The sequence below is a fragment of the Amblyomma maculatum genome, chromosome 4 (assembly GCF_055883805.1).
Source record: "Amblyomma maculatum isolate TAMU_Amacu chromosome 4, ASM5588380v1, whole genome shotgun sequence".
In the NCBI taxonomy this organism is placed as follows: domain Eukaryota; kingdom Metazoa; phylum Arthropoda; class Arachnida; order Ixodida; family Ixodidae; genus Amblyomma; species Amblyomma maculatum.
The window spans coordinates 134797202-134817399 of record NC_139347.1 but is presented as its reverse complement, the minus strand read 5'-3'; the positions used below and the strand labels follow the sequence as shown (position 1 = coordinate 134817399).

The 20198-nt window shown below is 46.2% G+C and overlaps 1 protein-coding gene across 1 annotated transcript in view; it reads left to right on the top strand.

Annotated features, from left to right (window-relative positions):
* Window positions 1-20198, top strand: part of msk (importin-7 msk) — a 139052-nt gene that overhangs the window by 33614 nt on the left and 85240 nt on the right. Inside the window, exons 7-8 of the mRNA XM_084602529.1 lie at window positions 4458-4557; window positions 6672-6880. Of these exons, the coding sequence (XP_084458655.1) occupies window positions 4458-4557; window positions 6672-6880 (309 nt within the window). The remainder of the gene's footprint in view (window positions 1-4457; window positions 4558-6671; window positions 6881-20198) is intronic.

Below are 20198 nucleotides of genomic sequence, written 5' to 3'. Positions count from 1 at the left end.
GCTTTCTCAACTCCTGATGGCCTTTACGAATTTAATGTTATCCCTTTCGGACTTTGTAATGCACCAGCGACATTTGAAAGAATGATCGATACTGTACTTCGTGGCCTAAAATGGAGAACCTGTTTATGTTACTTGGATGACATTGTCATCTTTTCGTCAACTTTTAACGACCATCTCACGCGCCTGAATGAGGTCCTCACGTGTCTCGCTTCAGCGGGCCTTCAGCTCAACACCAAGAAGGCCACTTTGCACAGAAGGAAATTAAAATATTGGGACGTCTAGTCAGCCATGACGGCATTCGTCCAGACCATGAAAAAATCATCGCGGTCTTGAACTTTGCTTGTCCACAATGGATTACAGAATTGCGCAGTTTTCTCGGCCTGGCGTCTTATTTCCGGCGTTTTATAAGGCATTTTGCAAGTATTGCTGCTCCACTTCATGAACTACTTAAAACACGCAGCCCTTTCGTGTGGAATGAACAGTGCGAAGCCGCTTTTAATAATCTGAAGCACGCCCTCACATCAGACCCTGTTCTTGGCTACTTCAGTGATAGCGCTCCAACCATCCTGCACACTGATGCCAGTGGTCTCGGTCTTGGAGCTGTACTCCTGCAGCGCGATGCAACTTCGCGTGAGAAAGTGATTGCCTTCGCCTCTCGGACTATGACTCCAGCTGAGAAAAACTACACCATTACTGAGCAGGAGTGCCTTGCCGTCGTCTGGGCTGTCCAAAAATTTCGCCCTTACCTATATGGTCGGCATTTCACAGTTGTGACCGATCACCATGCTCTTTGCTGGTTGTCTTCACTGAAAAATTTGACAGGCCGACTTGGCTGCTGGATTCTACGCCTGCAAGAATACAATTTCGACGTCACTTATAAATCGGGTCGCCAACACCAAGACGGCGACGCTCTTTCTCGCTGTCCACTTTCGGAATCGGCTTGCTGTTTTTCTTCCCAATGCATTTCCACCTATGACCACAGCCGACCATCTCTTTCCCTGACGTATATCACAACAGTTTCATTTGACGACTCTGAGAACAAACACGCTCTCCGCTCACAGCAATTAGCCGATGCCTACTGCCGACCCATCATAGACTGCCTTATTGGGGCTTCGGACCCACCCAATGCTCGGCTTCGCCGACAACTTCGCAATTTTAAGCTCGAAGATGGCATCCTGCTCCGCTTCGTATATTGCCCTGATGGAACTCGCTGGATCCCAGTCGTGCCGCGTGTGCTTCGCCCACGTATATTGGCGGCTCTCCACGATGACGCTACTCCAGGTCACCTTGGTGTTGACAAAACCTACGACCGCGTGAAAAAACGATTCTTTTGGCCTGGCCTATCTTCCTGCGTTGCCAAATACGTCGCATCCTGCCCTCTGTGCCAGCGTCGTAAACGGCCGACGTCTTCGCCCGCTGGCCTTCTACAACCTGTTCCCTGTCCCGCCACGCCATTCGACGTAGTCGGCATCGACTTATATGGTCCCCTACCTCTCTCCGATGGGGGTAACCATTGGGTTATAACAGCTGTTGACCACCTTACACGCTACGCTGAGACAGCACCTGTACCGACCGGTTCCGCTCAAGAAGTAGCAGATTTCTTTTTGCGATCAATTGTATTGCGTCATGGCGCTCCTCGGGTGCTCCTAAGTGACCGCGGGACGGCCTTCTAATTGGCAGTCGTTGCCGGAGTTCTTCACGCGTCATCCATCCTTCATAAGACAACCTCAAGCTACGATCCCCAGACTAACGGGCTGACTGAGCGATTTCACCGCACCTTATCGGATATGATCTCCATGTACATCACACCGGATCATCGAAATTGGGACACTATTCTACCATTCGTCACTTTCGCCTATAACACAGCAGTACAGCGGACTACCGGTTATTCTCCATTTTTCCTCGTTTATGGCCGTCCTCCCACTACAATTCTCTACGCTTCCTTCTTCTCTACACCCGACTACTCCACATCAGTACCTACCCAGTTCTTATCTCGTGTGGCCAGATGCCGTCATCTTGCCTGCCTAAACACAGCAGCGTGCCAGGAAGACCGCAAGAGTCGCTACGATTCTACGCATCGCGTGGTCTCTTATCGTCCCGGTGACGAAGTACTGCTTTATACACCACTGCGCACCCCTGGCCTTAGTGACAAATTCCACCACCGCTACCTTGGTCCCTACGAGATCATCAGCCAAACTTCTCCAGTTAACTACAAAGTGACGCCTGTTGATCCCCCAGCCGATCGACGCCACCGTGGAACTGAAATTGTTCATGTTTCTCGCTTGAAACCGTTTGTGCGCCGCGGTACATCGGTTAATTAGGAGCGGCCAGTCTGGCCGCTTCCGACCCCCCGGGCAGATTGTGTGAGCCTTCTGTGGACCTTCTTTCATTTGTACATACCATCATCATCGTCCCGCGGCGCCGGCTCCGGCGCGCGCCTGGGTTCGTGATCGGATTAAAACTCTAGACAAGGCTTCGCTGTCCTTGCCGTCACGACCTCGCCGTCTCGACCTAGCCTTCTTTTACAATACGCTGTATTGGGAGAGTTGGAAGTTGTTCCTTTTGTGGAATAGCGCGAACGAGACAAGGTACTGAAGAATAGTGCCTGTATTGTCTATTCTTCTGTCCCTTGTATCATTCACTCTAGTTCCTTACATCAAATTTAAACATTTGGAGCAATTACACACAGAGCTCTCGGGGCATGTCATACAGGGTTCAACAGTAAGTGAACATTACATATAGCTTGCATACCATTTTGTGACGTGTTTGCACACAGTTCCATGACATGCTAGGTTTATTAACACCGACAAAGTCAAGCGTCTTTGTCATTTCCTTGAGCAAAGTGGAAGTTCGGGCTAGTACAGTCGAACCTGGATATATTGAGCCTGGATATATCAAATTTTGGTTATATCGAACTCGCGGAATATGAAAATCCCATGTAAAAGTATAGGAAAGCCACGTCATATATCAGATTCAGTTTCATCGGTCGTTCGATATATCGAACTCCGCACCACGCACTGGAAAGTGTGCCTTCCCCAAAGACGATCGCATCACCCTCAGCCGTTTGCTACATGACGTTTTCGAGCCACGCGCGGAAGGAATGAGAGGGGACAGTTCGGCTAGGGCAGCGCCCCGCCCATTCCCCAAAGGTGCACACATCTGCGGTTATCGTTTTCCGCGCGCCAGCACTTGACGTTTGCAAGCCATGTGCGTGAATGAACTAGAGAGAACCGGTGGAAACGAGAGGGGAAAAACGCGATAGAGCGAAGCGCAAGAATGTGCCCATTCTTTTGCCAAGCTATCTCTCAACTTCCCCTCTCTCAGTCTTGTTCGCAGTACCATGCACCAAGCTAGCTCAGCCCGTTATCATCGCTCCGCGCGGGCGCTGTGACGCACACGGCAAAGCACGTATAGGAACAGTGCTGTAAATCGTAACTGGAAAAGAAAGTCTGCTCGATTCGGCTTGTCTTGGCAGAGTAGAAAAGGCGAGGAGCATGGACATAGCCATCTTTTGTCATTCTGCCAGTGAGACGGCTGTATAATTCTAAAGCACTAACAACTGTATATAATGTAATTGCAGGTGTCGCTACGGTTACTGTTTCACAATAAAGTTCGCATGTGAACATTGTGCAAAATGGAAAAAAAAAAAAACTGCATAAGAGGCACCGTTGTATAGGATGCATTACTGAAAATTTTGTAAAAACACTGCGTCTTGTACACCGGGAAATGCGCTATTTGTATTGTGCACCCATTGCATGGTGCGTGACATCGATCGGCGTCGGCAGGAGTTTTTCTCGAGTTTTTGCCTCCTCCCAGAAGCCATTTCGGCAGCGGCATATTCTTAATAAAAATACGAGGAAAAAAAGTTTGTTTCCCGCCATTGACGATCACCGCTTGGGGGAATACAAAACTCAAGAAAATACAAAATCGACTTTTTCAGAAAAAAAAAAAAAGCGATTTTCTTGCCAGCATCTCCCTTTAATCCTTGACGAAATGCAGCTCATGCTGCAAAATTCTTGTGAAGTTTAATTCAACGAGAGTCTGCTGCTCTTTATCCTCCGATTGCAGTCTTGCTCTGAGTGCCGCGATTCCAGATATGTGATGCCTCTTGGTGCTTTGGGTGACTGGAAAACGTCTTGTGGCACGCTTGTCTCTGTCTGGGCTTCATTTTCTCTTTTTTTGCTTCATTTGCTACGGCTTTGATCTTTCACACGAAAGTACCCCCACTGCCAGAGGCGGCCTTGCACCAACAGTTTGTGCTTGGCCGTAAGAAAGCAGTGGAACAAAAACTTGCGCACCATATTCTCCGCTGCCTGTCCACAACGCAGTAGCAGTATTGACAGGTTGCCCATACACATGCACGCACACCATGGTGGGAGGGAGGGGGGGGGGGGCAGCATTGGCTATGCAACCAGTAGAGCGTATTCTGATACCGTTTGTGTGCAATTTTTCACCAGGGCATTGTGCTGGAGGTGGTATTCCCACTGCTCTGCCACAACGACCAGGATGACGAGCTGTGGAAGACGGACCCGCACGAGTACATCCGGCTCAAATACGGTGCGCACCTCTTAGCTCTTGTATTTTGTAGCTTCACTACTTTGTTCACATTCAGCAAAATGTCAGAAATAGAAATGGTCAATTTTTCAACTTTGCCATGATTAGATTTGCATAGCTTTATCATAGACAACATTTGGTAGCCGAGACACATAGCTTTCAGAAAAATTTCGCGTAAATATGCCATCTCTGGTGCAGGAACTCTTGAAGATCAATCAAAATACACCCATTTCTTCTAGTCTCATTTGTAAGAGCAGCTCTTTGGCTTTTTTGCCAGAGCAGAACTATATGCCTTGCAATTAGCTGCGTAATGTCACATATTCATGGCTTTTTATTGGCTAGCTTGGACTTCTCACCACTCCCGGTTGTCACCACTTCAAAAAATTTATCAGCATGAACAGCTGCTGAGCTGGATCCCTAATCTTCAATGAGTGTGAAAAAAACAAACAATGGCAGCTATGGCAAAGCATTAATCGGGCTCTGAAGCGGGGCTTTGTGCACTGCCTGGCAACATTGACAATTGTCAGCGTTGAGCACGCTCTGTTGCAACTTAGCTTTCATCGGCTGACCTTACAGGGAGAAAAGGCCAACAGTTTTATCAGCAGCATTTGCGAGGGGGAGAGAGGTGCAGTCAAAAAGTCCGCACTTCTGAGCACATGTGACGATGCCGCTCAGGCGGTGTTGATGTCATCTGACATTAAAGAAATGTTCAAAAGAACTGCGTGGCAGGTAGTGCAGGGGCAGGCGCTCTCGTTTTGGTAGTAATTGCGATGCCAGAATATAGAAGAGTTGTGACTAGTATCTTTTTTGCAGAATAAGCTTATTGTGATGTGCATGAAATGTTAGGAATAGATTTTTAAATTTTTGCAAAGGGATTAGTATTGTTATTTTAGTTAGAATCATTTGATAATACAATTTGTACATCATTGGGGGCTGAGCTGCAAGATTAATAGCTGTGGTGGTATAAAAATCCACTTCCAACAGTGGTTTATTCATTCATTTGGCTCTCCATCCACATTTTAAAAGTTTCTTCATAAGGTGAATGCTACCCATATTGTGAATGCTAACCATAAAGGTTAATATTTTTTTTTTTTATAGTGCATTATTTTAAATATCTCTAAAATTTACCATGTTTGAAACCTGCTTTGAAAACTGCAGATGCCTAAAATTTATTAGCACTTATTCCATAAACAAGAAAGTTGCCATTAATCAAGGTGGTACAGCTCTGTATTCAGAAAGGTCAGTGTCGGCTTGTGGCATTCTACAAAGAAGCATGCAAGGGCTGGAAAGGTCTACCAGGACATGAAAAAGAAGCATGTCGAGGAAACTGACAGGGCATATGTGCCTTGGCGGTCTTAGTACCATTCGAATACAGCTTTCTTTAATGCCTTAATTTACTGCTGAAATTATCCAGGCAGTGTTTTTGGCACTTTTATTTTCGAAGAAGTTTATTTTATATTTTACATACAGTACCTCTTGCTTTAGTAGTGCTTGGATTTTTGTTTTTGGCATATGTACTCATAGACATTCTCTGCAAAAAGATAAGAAACCACAAGGTATCATTTTCAAAATTTATCACTCTAAGAAAAACTCCTATTTATAAAAAACTTGGAAAAGAATTATTACAAGAATGTTTCTAAACTAATGTGATAGTATGTTTGCATTATATGGTTACTGCACTTTCATGTGGAAATAGAAAAGAAACTTGGGTGCAGCAATTAGCCATGAAGTTAATGTCTTGAAATCTGCAGGGAATAGAGAAATATCAATTACTTATTCGTTTTAGGCCTCCAAAACTACAGTAGGCAAGAAAGTTTATCTATGTAAGTTAAAAATTGACAAAATATGGTTGAAAATTGGAATCTACCTTGTGATTACGTACACTAGGGTCTGTTGTGTGCACCATAGCTGCTAGTATTTCTTGGTGCTCCCAAGAGACAACCATAAAAAAAACTTCCCGGTATCCATTTCTCTGAAATGTCTTGTTCAGACTAGAAGTATGTGCATTTCATGAGAGACAGCTGTCATGGAATCCTATGGCAGCTGATACAGTGAAGTGTGCTGCAGTGGTAGTACTGGAAGTGGTTGCATCCTGTCCTGCGCGTGTGTGTGTACAGACGTTTTCGAGGACTTCCTATCGCCCGTGACTGCTGCCCAGAGCCTGGTGCACGTGGTGTGCAAGAAGCGCAAGGGGGTGCTGCAGCGCGCCATGGCCTTTGTGGTGTCTCTGCTCACCAGTCCCACCTGCTCGCCCCGCCAGAAGGATGGCGCCCTGCACCTCGTGGGCACCGTGGCCACCCTGCTGCTCAAGCGCCGCATGTACAAGGTGCTGCCCACTTTTTTCATTTGTTAACGGGAACTTGAGGGAACATGTTCTAATTACTTCAAGTTTAAATGACCCTGCGAAAAAGAGGTGAAAACAGTTTGCATGCCGATAAACTACTTATTTGGTGAAAGATTGGGCTGAAAACAGCGCAATGGAGACTATTTTTTGCATTTTCATCGATCATTTATTGCATGGACACTGTTGGGGGCATAGAAGCAGAGCTGCTCCGAAACAGTGCCCTCTCAAAAGCAGCCTGTGCCGCATGTGAGGGAGTCTTCACTGCACAGTGCGCCAGTGACACATGACCAGCGGGTAGTTCTGGTGTGGTGCAACAGCCATGCAGAGCAGGGCACGGTAGGCTTGCTGGCGCAGAGCGAAGGAAAGCAACACTGAAACCATGTAGCATGTATGTTCTCAAAGATGAAACCGCCTACTTTTTGTTGTACCTGCTATTGGCGCACACAACAAAGGCACACAGATGGTTTTAAAGCATCTAGTTCAGGTTTCTTTGGGACTCTTGGGACGAAGCTTTAAATTTGCAGATTGAGAACAGAATTTGCCAAATTCCATCGGGGACATCAGCTTGTGCTTCAGAATGCACTGTGACAGGGTTGAGTGATATAGAGAAAGTATTGAATGGCAAACAGACACTGTGGTGTAGGTGTTGCAGTGACTGCAGCTGCTGTTACATACTTCAAGGCTCGAGAGATTTGGCTTCACTCGATTGCAGTACACGCCTTTGAAGAGCTCCTCTTTTATTTTAGCGTGTCATTTGCATTTTGTTGGTGGGCCCTCGGCTATGGTTGGTTTTAACAATTTGTGATTGCATAACAGTGCTAAATATTAAGGCAAAAGCCTTTAAGGCCTCATACAGTAAAACCTCGTTAATTCGGATTTCGTGGGGCCGGAGAAAATGTCTGAATTAACTGCATGTTGAATTACCGAGAGGCGAAAAAAATAACACAACAAAGTGTCCTACATCAACATACCTTTATTTTTTGAAGAAACCGATGAGTGTTGACTGCTTTGTGCAGGTAAGTTGCATCGCAACTACTACTTTGCGCACTTCTGCCAAATGATGCAGTGCGCGCACACTGTCTGCAGAACCTGCACATATATCTTCAAGAACACTCAGGGCCTCAACAGCCTCCTTCACAGTATGATGCGGCAGTTCATCACAAGCATCGTCGTCATCTTCATAACTTGGCTGTTCACTCCCTAGAGCTTCCTGAACGATTTCACTGTCGGTGAGATGGCCGGCAATGGCAACGTCACTGTCGATTGAGACATAATCGCACAGCCGAACATTCGACGGCAGAATGCTTGTAAAGTCTCTCTCCACTTCCTCCGAGTTGGGATCCACGTCATCCGCATCAGCTGTGTGAATGCTCTCAGTGAAACCACTGTGCTTAAAGCAGTTCAAAATAACTGCAGGCGATGCGTTGCGCCACGCATTCACTAGAATGTGCATTGCACTAAAAAGAGTGATGTCGTACTTGCGTCCTGCTTCCAAACATAACAACATACGTTCGAGAACGTGCTTGCGGTACCGAGTTTTCAGGTTCTGTATTATTCCCCGATCCATGGGGTGGAGGGAGGCAGTGGTTCTAGGGGGCAGAAAAAGCAGCTCGATGTTCTCCAGCTCTGACATGTTGTGGTGCGCACTGCAATTGTCCAGGACAAGCAGTGTTGCGTTTTTTCGCTGAAAAGCTGCGGTCCAGTTGGCGTAGCCAAGCTTGAGATATCTCTGCCGTCATCCAAGCCTTTTTGTTGGCTTGGTAGTCTACTGGCAGCTGCTTGATATTCTTGAAACACCGCGGTTTTTGCGATTTTCCAATAACCAGCAGTGGCAGGCGTTCCGTGCCAGTCTTATTAGCACCAACCAAAACAGTCAACCTCTCTTTACTTCGTTTGCCACCGACACAAGGGTCTCCTTTAAATGCGTCTTGTCTGGCAAGGCCTTGTAGAAAAGTGCAGTATCATCTGCATTAAGGGGGGATGTGGGTCTTAAAATTTTTTTTTTTATTCTTGGTCCAATCTGAATAAACTTCACAGCCTTGTTCAGTTTTTCACACTGATTTCAAATCTGTAATTAGATTTGTGATAGCTGCACTGGTTCATGAAATTCTGAGGTTTAAAAGGAAACAGTAGTGGTAATTTCTTACGGGACTTTTTGACAATTTTGCCTTTTAAAATGCAAAAAGCAAGTATGTGGCTGCAATGCCAAAGACATGCTCTAGGGGGTGATGCTATTTTTGTTCATTTTAATGCAATTTATAGGCAGAAAACTGGACCAACATTTACAGTGAATAATTTCGCTCAAATTTCCTCTCATTACTATCCTAATTTGTAATTAGCAGAGTAATGCTACAATGATATAAATAGCATCACCCCCTAGCATTTTTCCTCATGATTACAGTGATACCATATTTATTATTGTCACTCAATGACAACATAGAAAAAAGGCCCGTAAAATTGAGTGCGGTGTCCAAAAACATCGAACTGAGAAAAACGCATTTGAAGTTTTAGACAACTGTAACTTTTGCTAGAATGCAGGTACAACAATTTAAATAGCATCATTGTGTAGCCCTGCTTTCCAGAAAGAAGGCCATACTAAATATGTAACTGTAGCTTCTCATAAAATTGGCAAATCCCAGCCATAAAGCCATGTACGTACCCCTAGACCAGCATGAGAAACTGAATTTAGCATTTGAGGTGCCCGTTTCAGTGCCCTCCAAGATAAATAAATGCTCAAATTGTGTAAGAAAACAGCCCTGCCATAGACAGACAAACTTACACGAAGTTTAGGTTGAAACATGGTGGCATGTTTATTCAAACGGCTGGTCACTGTCCCAGAATAACTGTTCTATAGCAGACCAGGGCTATATGCAGGATCCCTTGCTGGCTTGTGTCGCTTAGCAAACCTTGCCTTGGCAGCACTGTTCTCCTGGTGTTCTTTCCGAGACTTCTGTAGCCTGTTTCTATCCTTCTCAAGGCTGCGGCGCACCAAGCAATTTCCAGCACTGTAACCGAGCTTCTGGGCAATTTGTGTGCTGCTTTTGACGGCTCCCTGGTTGAAGCGGCTGATAGCCTCAGCCACTGCTCTTTCAGTGCTGCGCAGTGAGGCATGCTGACTTTTTGGGACCTGATCCCAGATCATGGCATGGAGACTTTCATTTGAGTTCTGTGTGATCCCATCACTGCACCGCTTCAAGAGGGTATCGTCACTCAGCCTCCTAAACACAGGCTCCAATGCCTCGCAAACGAAGCCAGGCAGGCTGTTTTTGTGTGGTGGCGGCTCCTCATTCATAGCCACGGCCCTGTTATATCTGCACCAAGACTCCGGGCCTTCAGGGCAGAATTCGTGTCTTGGTGCCTCATCCGTTGACGACATGTGGTGCAATGTAGCCTGGACTGCTTTCTGCATGCCCGGCACATCGTTTCTGTGGCTCCGTAAGGCATAGCCATAATAACTCGTGATTTTTTTAATCTTTTCTTGCGTGAGCCTTCCTTTCCCACCAAGTGGCTGACCTTGGGCTTTTTTTTTGTCGACAAGGGTGCGCAGGGCAGCTGCCATGCGTTTGTGAACGTGGTTTATACAGTCCTTTTTATCCACTTTTATGTACCCATATACTTCATCTTCAGTCAGGGCATGGTACGTCCGGCTATCCCCATCAGACAGCATTGTTGTGTATCGCAGCTTGTGTTTTACAAGCGACCGCCGAAACAAGCACAGGGCTGCTTCAACTTCCATCTGGCCAGCCTTGCAGTCAACGTTTTTTTGGCAAAGTGGGGCATGCTGGACCAGCCAGGCTGCATGTCCTTCTTCATTTTCTTTAGGGCCTTTTGTGCAGCCGAGGCAAAAGTTTGATAAAACAACATGGTCTATTACAAGACCAGTATACATCTCAACGATGCACCCCACACAGATGTGGGAACTGTGTCCACGAGTCAGCCAGGTGCCGTCATACACTACGTCGATGTTTCCTGGCGCGTTGCCGAACTCCGTATATAATTCCTTGATGCGAGCAACGCTAGCGGCCTCGCACTCGGTAGCGGTCGCAGTGCAGGCTTCTTGCATCATCTTCATGTGGCCCTGATAAGTTTTGTGATGCAAGCCGCGGTGTGATATATTCATCACGGCGAAAAAGTCGGACAGGGCTGTCGCTCCCTTGCCGATGCTGTGAATAGCTTTCATAGCGCGCACATTCACCTCAAAAGCAGTTATCTTGGCATCAGTCGCACCGGCCACCCTCGGAGATGAGAAACGCTCCTCGCGCAAGTCGCAGGTGCTACAGGACAGCACGAGCTTTGCACACAGCCCATACTCTGGGCCCGACTTCGATAAAGTCACGCTTTGCGTGCCACACTCAGGGCAAAGCACAAGCCCAAGGAACGTGTTCACCGCGGCTAAGTCCACGATGACGAATTCCGTACAGTTTTCCTTGTCGCTGTTGCTCGCCTGCAGATCGATGTCTAGAAGCTTGAACTTGCGTTCTGTTGCGCTCTGCGACGCCAGATGCTCTTTCACGTCCGCAGCATTTCTCGCGCAATCGGCAGACTCACCAGCAGAATAAAATACTGTGTAGATGCGGTCTTTGATGCCTCCAGAAGCATCCGTTGACGGTTCAGTAACTCCAAATGTACTGCAGTTGGGCTGGCTAAGCAGAGAACAGGCCGGTTCAGATGCAACAGTCGATCGTGGTAGCGCGCCGTCGTCCGGGGCAGCTGGCGTCAAGGCAACGCCGTCGTCCTTCGGCCGCGCGTTCCATGGACGCTTTCGTTTCTTCCCGTACGCTTGACGCTTCTTCTTCTTTAGACGAGCGTCTCCAGCCATTCCGGCACAAAACAGAAATGTACTGTGTCGAGAAACACGATCGGAAACCAAGACGCACAAAGCGGCAGTCACGGCGGCGAACGTAGAAAAAAAGAAGAAAAAGGCGTGACGTGCCGGTCGCGCCAGCCAATGGGAGGCGCGGAACGGGACGCTTGAAACGCGCGCGCCCCACGAGCCAATCAGCGGCCCGGAAGTTTCCCTCAGAAAACCGGCTAGGGCGGCCGTTCTGTTTGAGCGACGCCATTTTGAAAGGCCGCAAAATGCGCACAAAGAAACCAGCTTCGAAACAAGCCCAAAATGGCGCCGATCGGCCGGCTGCTTTGCTCGTGGCGCGCGCGGGAAGTTCGAACAAATTTTGTCCTTTCTCGGTCATTTCGGGGCTCCCTTGGTGTTTTGAAAACAGATTTTAGCGCATTTCCCGATCAAATTCAGCGTTAATAATTTAATGGCAGGTGCTTGAAGGTACAAACAATCCGAAAATGAGTTTTTCTCAAAATCGATTTTTTGGCTATTTTTGACCGTTCTAAGACCCGCGTCCCCCCTTAAATATATTGCAGGGCTCATAGGCAGTAAGGCGCCTCGGAAGCTTAGTCCTCCAACTGTTCTCGACACTTCCATCCACAGCCCCTTTTTCGCCACAGACGCTGCGAAAAACCAAACCATGCCTCTTCTTAAAGCGGTCGAACCACTCTTCCGATGCACTGAAGCCTTCAATGCACATTGTTAGGGCGTGCTTATCTGCTTGTGCACAGATGAGGGGTCCGCTCAAGGGGAGTTGTAAATTTCGCACGTCTGCAATCCATCGCAGCAGTGCTTCCTCTAGCTTCGGGAATGCTGCCGTTCGCAGTCTCTTCCGCTTGTCTGAGAACTGCTGACCATCATATGCCTCCAAAATCTGAGCTTCATTTTTTATGTACGAGCTCAGCGTGCGCCTTTTGACATTGAACCTTGACATGATGGTCTGTCGCGGCATTCCTTCTTTCACTGCTTTCAGTATTTCGACTTTCTCGATCAAGTCCTTTGCCACGTACTTCGCGCGCTTCGCTGGTGCCACGGTAGCCATCGCAGGAGCCAAAGAATGCAGCACTGTTGGGATTGTTGCAGAGAATAACGCTGTCCACACCCCACCCCCAGCACGTGCACTACTCGCAAAAAAAGAATTACGAACGCACTTGGCAACTCTACACTCCACGACACATGCACAAGCACAAAGAAAAAAGTGGCGAGGCATAGCCGGGCAACAAAAAACGAGGAAGCATCCCATTGTTCCTTCTTGGCTGATGTTTACAGCGATGAGTATGGCACCTTTACATTTCGGTTGAACACCAGCGCCGCTTCCGCTATCACCACCACCATCATCACCACCTCCCCTTTGCTGCCCTCATGCCATTCCTGGGGCGCTGACAGGACATGCCTTAAACACATTTACAGATCTGTCGTACGCTCCACCTTAGACTATGGCTGCATAGTGTATGGGTCAGCTAGACCATCATATTTAAAAAAACTAGACCCGGTACATAACACAGGACTTCGACTCTCATGTGGAGCATACCGAACTTCTCCTATATCCAGTCTGCTTGTGGAAACAAATGAACCTCCTCTTGAAATCAGAAGAACTTCACTTACATGTGCCTATATATTTAAAATCAGATCTCTGCCAAAGCATATCTGCTATTCTCTAGTAACTAAATGCCCTTCTAGAACACTATTCACCAACAAACCCAATGCAGTGAGACCACTGCTCCTAAGATTTGAGCAAATGTGTCAAGAGGTTGAGCTACCGGATTGTTTACCTAGCATTGCCAAAAGACCTAACCCTCTGCCTCCTTGGTACCTGGTCCCTGAAGTTTGCGACCTCTCTCTTACACAGTTCCAAAAAACAATAACCCCACAAGAGCATTTCATACAAGAATTCCTTCAGCTGAAAGAAAAATACAGTAACTTCACAGACTTTTACACGGATGGCTCGAAAACAGATCATTATGTCGGAAGCGCAGTTGTTCAAGGCGAATGGGAGGAAATAATGAGACTTCCACAGTGCGCGTCCATCTTTACTGCTGAATGCTATGCTGTCTCTGTTGCCATAGAGAAAATAATGAAAGAAAACCTCAGGAGAAGTATTATTTACACAGATTCCCTAAGTGTAGTCACAGCCCTTCACACAAGAAATGCAGTTATACCAATACTTGGAAACATCATACACAGCATAGCAACACTTACAGATGAAGGACGAAGCATAAAAATTTGCTGGGTACCCAGTCATGTAGGAATCCGAGGTAATGAAAAAGCAGATATGTGCGCTGCCAAAGCTCGAGACAAGAAAATAAAACAAGTGCAGATACCATCTCAAGACTGCATGAAATTGGTACAGAGTAGACTGACACAAAAATGGCAGTCCACTTGGAACACTGAAACAAATAACAAGCTACACCTCATAAAGCCTGTAATAGAAGAGTGGAAATCGAGCACCCATCTTGAACGTTCCAAAGAAGTGGCTCTATGCCGTCTTCGCATAGGACACACACATTTAACACATAGTTTCATTTTAACTAAACAGGATAAGCCCCTGTGTGATTCATGCGGACACGAGCTAACAGTCATCCACATTTTAATCTCATGCAGACAACTTGAACAACTGAGGAAAAAACATTTTACACAGTTTTACAAACAACACATTCCTCTTCATCCAGCTTTGCTTTTAGGTGAAAATGCGCTTGTTGATTTGCCCTGTGTTTTCAGGTTTTTAATAGAAGCAAACGTCCTAAACAGAATGTAAGATTAAATTACATAAATACAACACTCTTAAGGGGAGATGCTCCTCGAAAACACTTTTTCTTTAATATTGAACCTAAGGTTATGAAACATTGGCCATTTATAGAGTTTTTAATGCAGATTCCAAATATGTTTTTACTTTTCACATATCTTTATTAGTTTTTGTGTAGAAGTGTCTGCAAAAGCACAATATAGGGCCTTTTGTGCACACTTTTTTGATAATGAAATGCATGTTTAGACCAGCTTGCAATAGCTCATTATGTTGCTTTGGTAATATAGTATGTCGAAAGCTACTTCAAATTTATTCATTTTATCCTATAATTGTAAAAAAAATTCAGGAACACCAATGTGTATATTTTGGGCACCATGTGTCAACATTCTGAATTTTTTTCAAAAAAAGTTCAAGAGATTTTTTATAACCAGGTAGATAACAACATTCTACACACTTTGAAGAGGCTGTGCGCGAAATTTCATCCAGATCTGACCACTGAAAGTACTCAAAATTTGTTGCACAAAATGTAAAAAATGCTGAAAACTACGAATGGAGAAAATTGCATTTGAAAGTTTCAAAGATCTGTATTTTTTCATAAACACAACAAAAGCACATGAAACTTCTTGCCACTGCTTTCATGGCCGCACCATGAACTTTCTTGCCGATAGCAGCAAAGTTCTTGTGGTGTAATGGGTTCGGCAGGTCAAGAATTGCACAAAATCGCGACAGCTGTTCGTGTCCAATGCCAATCGCGCGCGCAGCCACCACCACCTTCACGTTGACGGCGAAGCTGTCGCGAGAGCTTCGACTCCGATAGTCCTGATTTCCACTGGCGCTATCTGCAAGTCCACCGGGCACAACGCAGCTCGAGGTGTGCACAGCAGAAAGCACTGATGCTAGGCACTCGCTACTTTCACAGTGCAGCTCAAGAAAGGCCGAAATCCCCTTTCGCTTTTCCACCGGTTCGCGTACCGCAAGGGTACAGGTGCGGCACGTAGGGCAAGCAGCACCGCTTACCAGCACCACTCTTAGAATATCGATGACCGCATGCTGCCCTATCTTCCTTGAAGAGTCCAATCTTCACCTCCGAGGTGCTCACAAAGTTCACCGCGGCATCGATCTTGTCCGAGTGCACGTTGGCCTGGTTAGGACTAGCTTGCGTCTCTCGCTGCAGCTTTCCGGTGAGGTCCGCGACGGCGTCCTCGGTACGGGTTCTTCGACCGAGACTTTCGAGCTCGGAAGTTGCGCTTTTGCGTGTCGTTCATCGCGAACTCAACAAATGCTAAAAGGCCGCTGAAAAGAACTAGCAGAGCACGATGTAGCGCGATCCAGACGCTGCACAAAACGAAAGCAGGAGGTAGGCTTCGCCACAGCGTCGTATCAGTCTAGGCCAATGGCGGCCTCTCTAGAGCACCACGTGATTTAAAAGGTCCAGTAGGGACGCTCGAAGCGTGCGCGGAAAAAGTTTTTTTTTATTATTTGCAGCCGAGATACGAAACTGCGAGAGATGCTATCTACAAGAGAAAGGCTTGCTCAACCTCTCCCAGCAAACGGCAATGGCGGGCGACGCGGCGTTCTCGAGGTATAGGCGCACGAAAATTGACGATTTGCGCGGAAAATAGCACTTTCTCGAGCCACCGTGGTTGAATAAAATGGACTTTTTACTAACTTCACGATCGAATTTTGCCTCGATCTTTTAGAAAGTTGTAGCTAAATGTTCAAAGATAATTTTACAGGCAAAAACTCAAAACTGAAAAATTACTCGGAAAACTCGCTTTTTCGACGCGCATCTCCCCTTAACCATGAAATTGGCGCATGATAGCCTAAGTTGCTTATGCGCCACTAAACCCAACACAACACAACACAACACACAAAAACGTGTCATATATGAAGCGAGTTCATTAACACACTTGCCTAGGACCACTTGAAGCCCGTGTACTCAACCGATGGAAATGTTTTCCTTATCAGTGTTACGACACAGCTGGGCCTAGCCGACCATACGCCCACCACGCAAACTGTCGGTACGCAGTGTACCTGTATCGACTGAGAAATAATGCAAAATATAGTCAAAATTACATTGTGTGCATTTGGATATAATCACTGAAATAGCTTACGCATTCACTTCAACGACATCGTGAAAGCGCGGGTGGTAATGTTGTAGTTTCTTGTACTCGACCTCGAGAATGAATGGCGTGAGGCAGTATGTCACGAATTCGGCGTTTTCAGTGACGCAAGTCTGGCCATTCATTATCTTTAACAGGACCTGCTGTGCTGATCTTCGCGGCAACACACACATTCCGCGCAGGTTGGCATTACAATGCATCGGGCGCAGCTGCACCTGCGATAAGAGCGTGCACATGCATTTCCAACGAAGCAGTCCAACACACGCATGCATGAATACGTACCATGCCGTGCTCATAATTCTGTCTAAATTAGGGGGGGGGGGGCCATGGAGCCGAAGGCGGGTGCTGTGAACTGCTGTTACGCTCGGCGGAATCGCTTCTCGGCTCGAATTGATATGGAACGACCCCATATCTGGTCTCTTCATCCGAAGACACTTCGCCAGATTCGCGATCGGAGCTAATATCCGACATGTTTGCTTGTACAATGAAGCATATGTCACGTATGTGGTAGGTTGTCATTGTTATGTACCCCAAAAGCCGAAAGCCAAAACATGCGTTTCAGTTTCGTTTTCGCTGATAAAACTAATTGCCTAGCTTTGTCATGGCAAAAGTAATGTCTAGTGCCATGAATCTTCGTCAAACAAGTTAAGATTTTTTCTCATCATTCGCGGAACGAACCGCCCGACGAGGCACTAAACACGGCTGGCCGGTGGGCAGATGAACTGATCTAAATTTTTCCTTGTATAAGCTACTATGCTTTATTAAAAAAAAAAAAATCAGTTACCCTGAAACAGTGGCTATCCAAACAGAATGAACAATATGTAATATTGAAAAATAAAATCTGTCATAGGGTGCAATAGCAGATGCGCCAATGTAGAGAAGTGCAACATCAGGTGCTAATGAGAAACTAGAGATGCCATTTTCCAGAACGTGGAGATAACTACAGATAACAGCCTTTATTAGAACAAACAATGGACACACAAAACGTATAAATCGGTACAAAACCAATTGAGTTTGTACAGCTAACAAAAGTGGTATAGCAGTAAGACCAACATAATGAAATCTGAACGAAACTACAAGCTCAGATAGGTGCTGGAAATCGAGGGGTCGAGATGCACTGTGACACTAAAGTGACCAGGGATGTGTCAGTAAACAATTTTTTTTAATTATTTTTTTCCATGTGTAACTTGACAATACATCACTAAATGTGCCATGGCCATTGTGGCCATCCCGTGGACAGTGGCAGAAAAGCTATTCCTTGTAAAGAACTATACAAGTTTTAGCGAGGTTTCTGTCAAGCACCAAACGTCAGTGCTTTCGCGTGCCGCGGCCACATATACAGCTACAGTGTCCTATCCATATCGCACTAAAGCGTCTTTTTTGAAGTAAGTTCATACAACTTACCATCACATGTTGACACTGCAGGGTTACTGCAAACATCGAGACAGATATCTGGGTTGCTTTCAGGCGCTGCAATGATTGCCGAAGACGAGCCCACGCTCGCAGTAGCAGACGCCGCTAAGGCGTTATTCACGATCTACAAAAATTAATACAAAACAATAAAGGCTGCTGTGGTGCAACACTGTAGTATCAACTGTAAAGAAGCATAATCACCTCCATACGACAGCACTTCTCGAAGGCTGGCCGAAGGTTCTCGCTGCGTTTGCAGTGTGCGAAAACTGAAGGCAACGCATCGGGCTTCAAAAGTCGTTTCTGCTGGTTGCACAGCAAACTTGCGGAGATGTCGGCGTCATGCACAAAGTCCTCAGCTTTGAAGTGCGCCTAACAAAAAACGCTTGTCTTGCTCGGCTCCCATCGGTCTCGCTTCAACGCCAAGACCCATAACTTGCGCAGTTTATCGCTCTTCGGAAACCGATGAAGGCTGATCCCCGGAATCGAGTGCGTGTTGGAGCAACCAACACAACAGCGACGCATTTTGTTGGCATGGCGCCAAAAATTCAGATATTGACGCCACAGTAGCCAAGTCAGCATTCGCAGCGAGACTACCGAGATGCAGCAGCGCAAAAGCAAATAGCACGCGAAGATAGCAAAGCGAAAGGGCCGCTCGCGCACGGGTAGCGGCAGTGGTAGCGGAGCCGCGGAGCGTCTCAAATGTACGCAATTTCCGGTTTGATGCTTAGTTGCTTAGCACGCCGTTAGAGGGCTGCGTCGTCTGCTACCAAACCTTTTAACCGCGTGTAACTATAAGACCAAACGCTTTACAGCCTTAAGGGGGGAGGCTACCCTTGAACACCAACTTTTTTATTTCTTGAGGTATTCGAATGAAATTTTCAGGGTATGCTCATAGTACATACATTTGAAGAACTACCAAGTTTCATGGAGCTGGGCTCATCGGTTCTCAAGTTAGAGGAGTATATCAAGATAGTTTACATAGGTCCCTAGGGGCGGGCCTGGAGAATTTGCAAAATGTGCTAGCAGTGTGAAATTTGTTATGGTCATTCCTGGATAGTTTCCCCAGGGCAAGACAATTCCCTTTTTCCAAATTTCCTCTCCGAAAAATTTTAGTACAGCCCCAAATTTAGTGTTCAAATTTACACCTGACTTAACGATATTTTAATTGACTGCCCCTAATTACACATGAAATATTTTGAAAAAAACGAATTGTCTTGCCCTCAGAATTTTACTTAGGTATATAACAAAAAAAACCTCATGAAAATCCAATAAGCGGTTCTTGAGCTATGACTTTCCCTAGCAGCCACACCGTGAAAAAAGTTGATTCTGAGAAAACGGCTCTCAAAGGTTGAGAGAACAATAACTTTTTTGTTTCTCAAGTTATCATGATGAAATTTTCAAGACAGGCTCATGACATTAACAAATGAAAAACCACCAAGTTTCATAGTATTGTGCACGCTAATTCTCAAGTTACAGAAGCATATCAAACTGGTTCGAATAGGTCCTTTATATCAAGCCTGGAGAAATTGTGAAAGGCACTGGCATTGTGCAATTTGTCATGCTGATTCCTAGATAGGTTCCTCAGGGCAAGACAAAGCCCTTTTTCAAAATTTTCTTGCTGAAAAATAGCATAGAATTGGATTTTTTGTTATCAATTAGACCTATGTTGATTAACCAAATTAATTATGACAAATTCCAGACATAATATTTTGAATACATGGGCTTGCCTTGCCCTCAAAAATTTATTCAGGTACAGTCGAGCCCACTTATAAAGGCCCCACTTAAGACGAACACTCGCAATTATCACGAACAAGTCCGGTGCGGCCGTCAAAATATACATTAGGGCTATGGCGCTCCGTCGATCTTGGCTACAGCGAACATCTGTGCGACTAGCCGATCAGCTACAGCGAACGCCTTGGTGCCGCGGACCACTTTCCACATGCTGAGATCCGTCGATCCTGAGCCCTGCAAGCCGCGACAATCGGCATTCCCGATTCCCCCGCGGCATTTCGCCCTAGCTTGGTAGGCGGCGCAGACGCAGCAAGCGGTTTCCCGGTTTATCTATCGCGGCATCTCGCCGGAGGAACAAGAAGCGGCCCAAACGCGACAAGCGACTTCCCGGGTTATCTTCCGCGGCATAAACGCCGAAACGAAAAAAAAAAAAAAAGTTAGCAAAGTCTG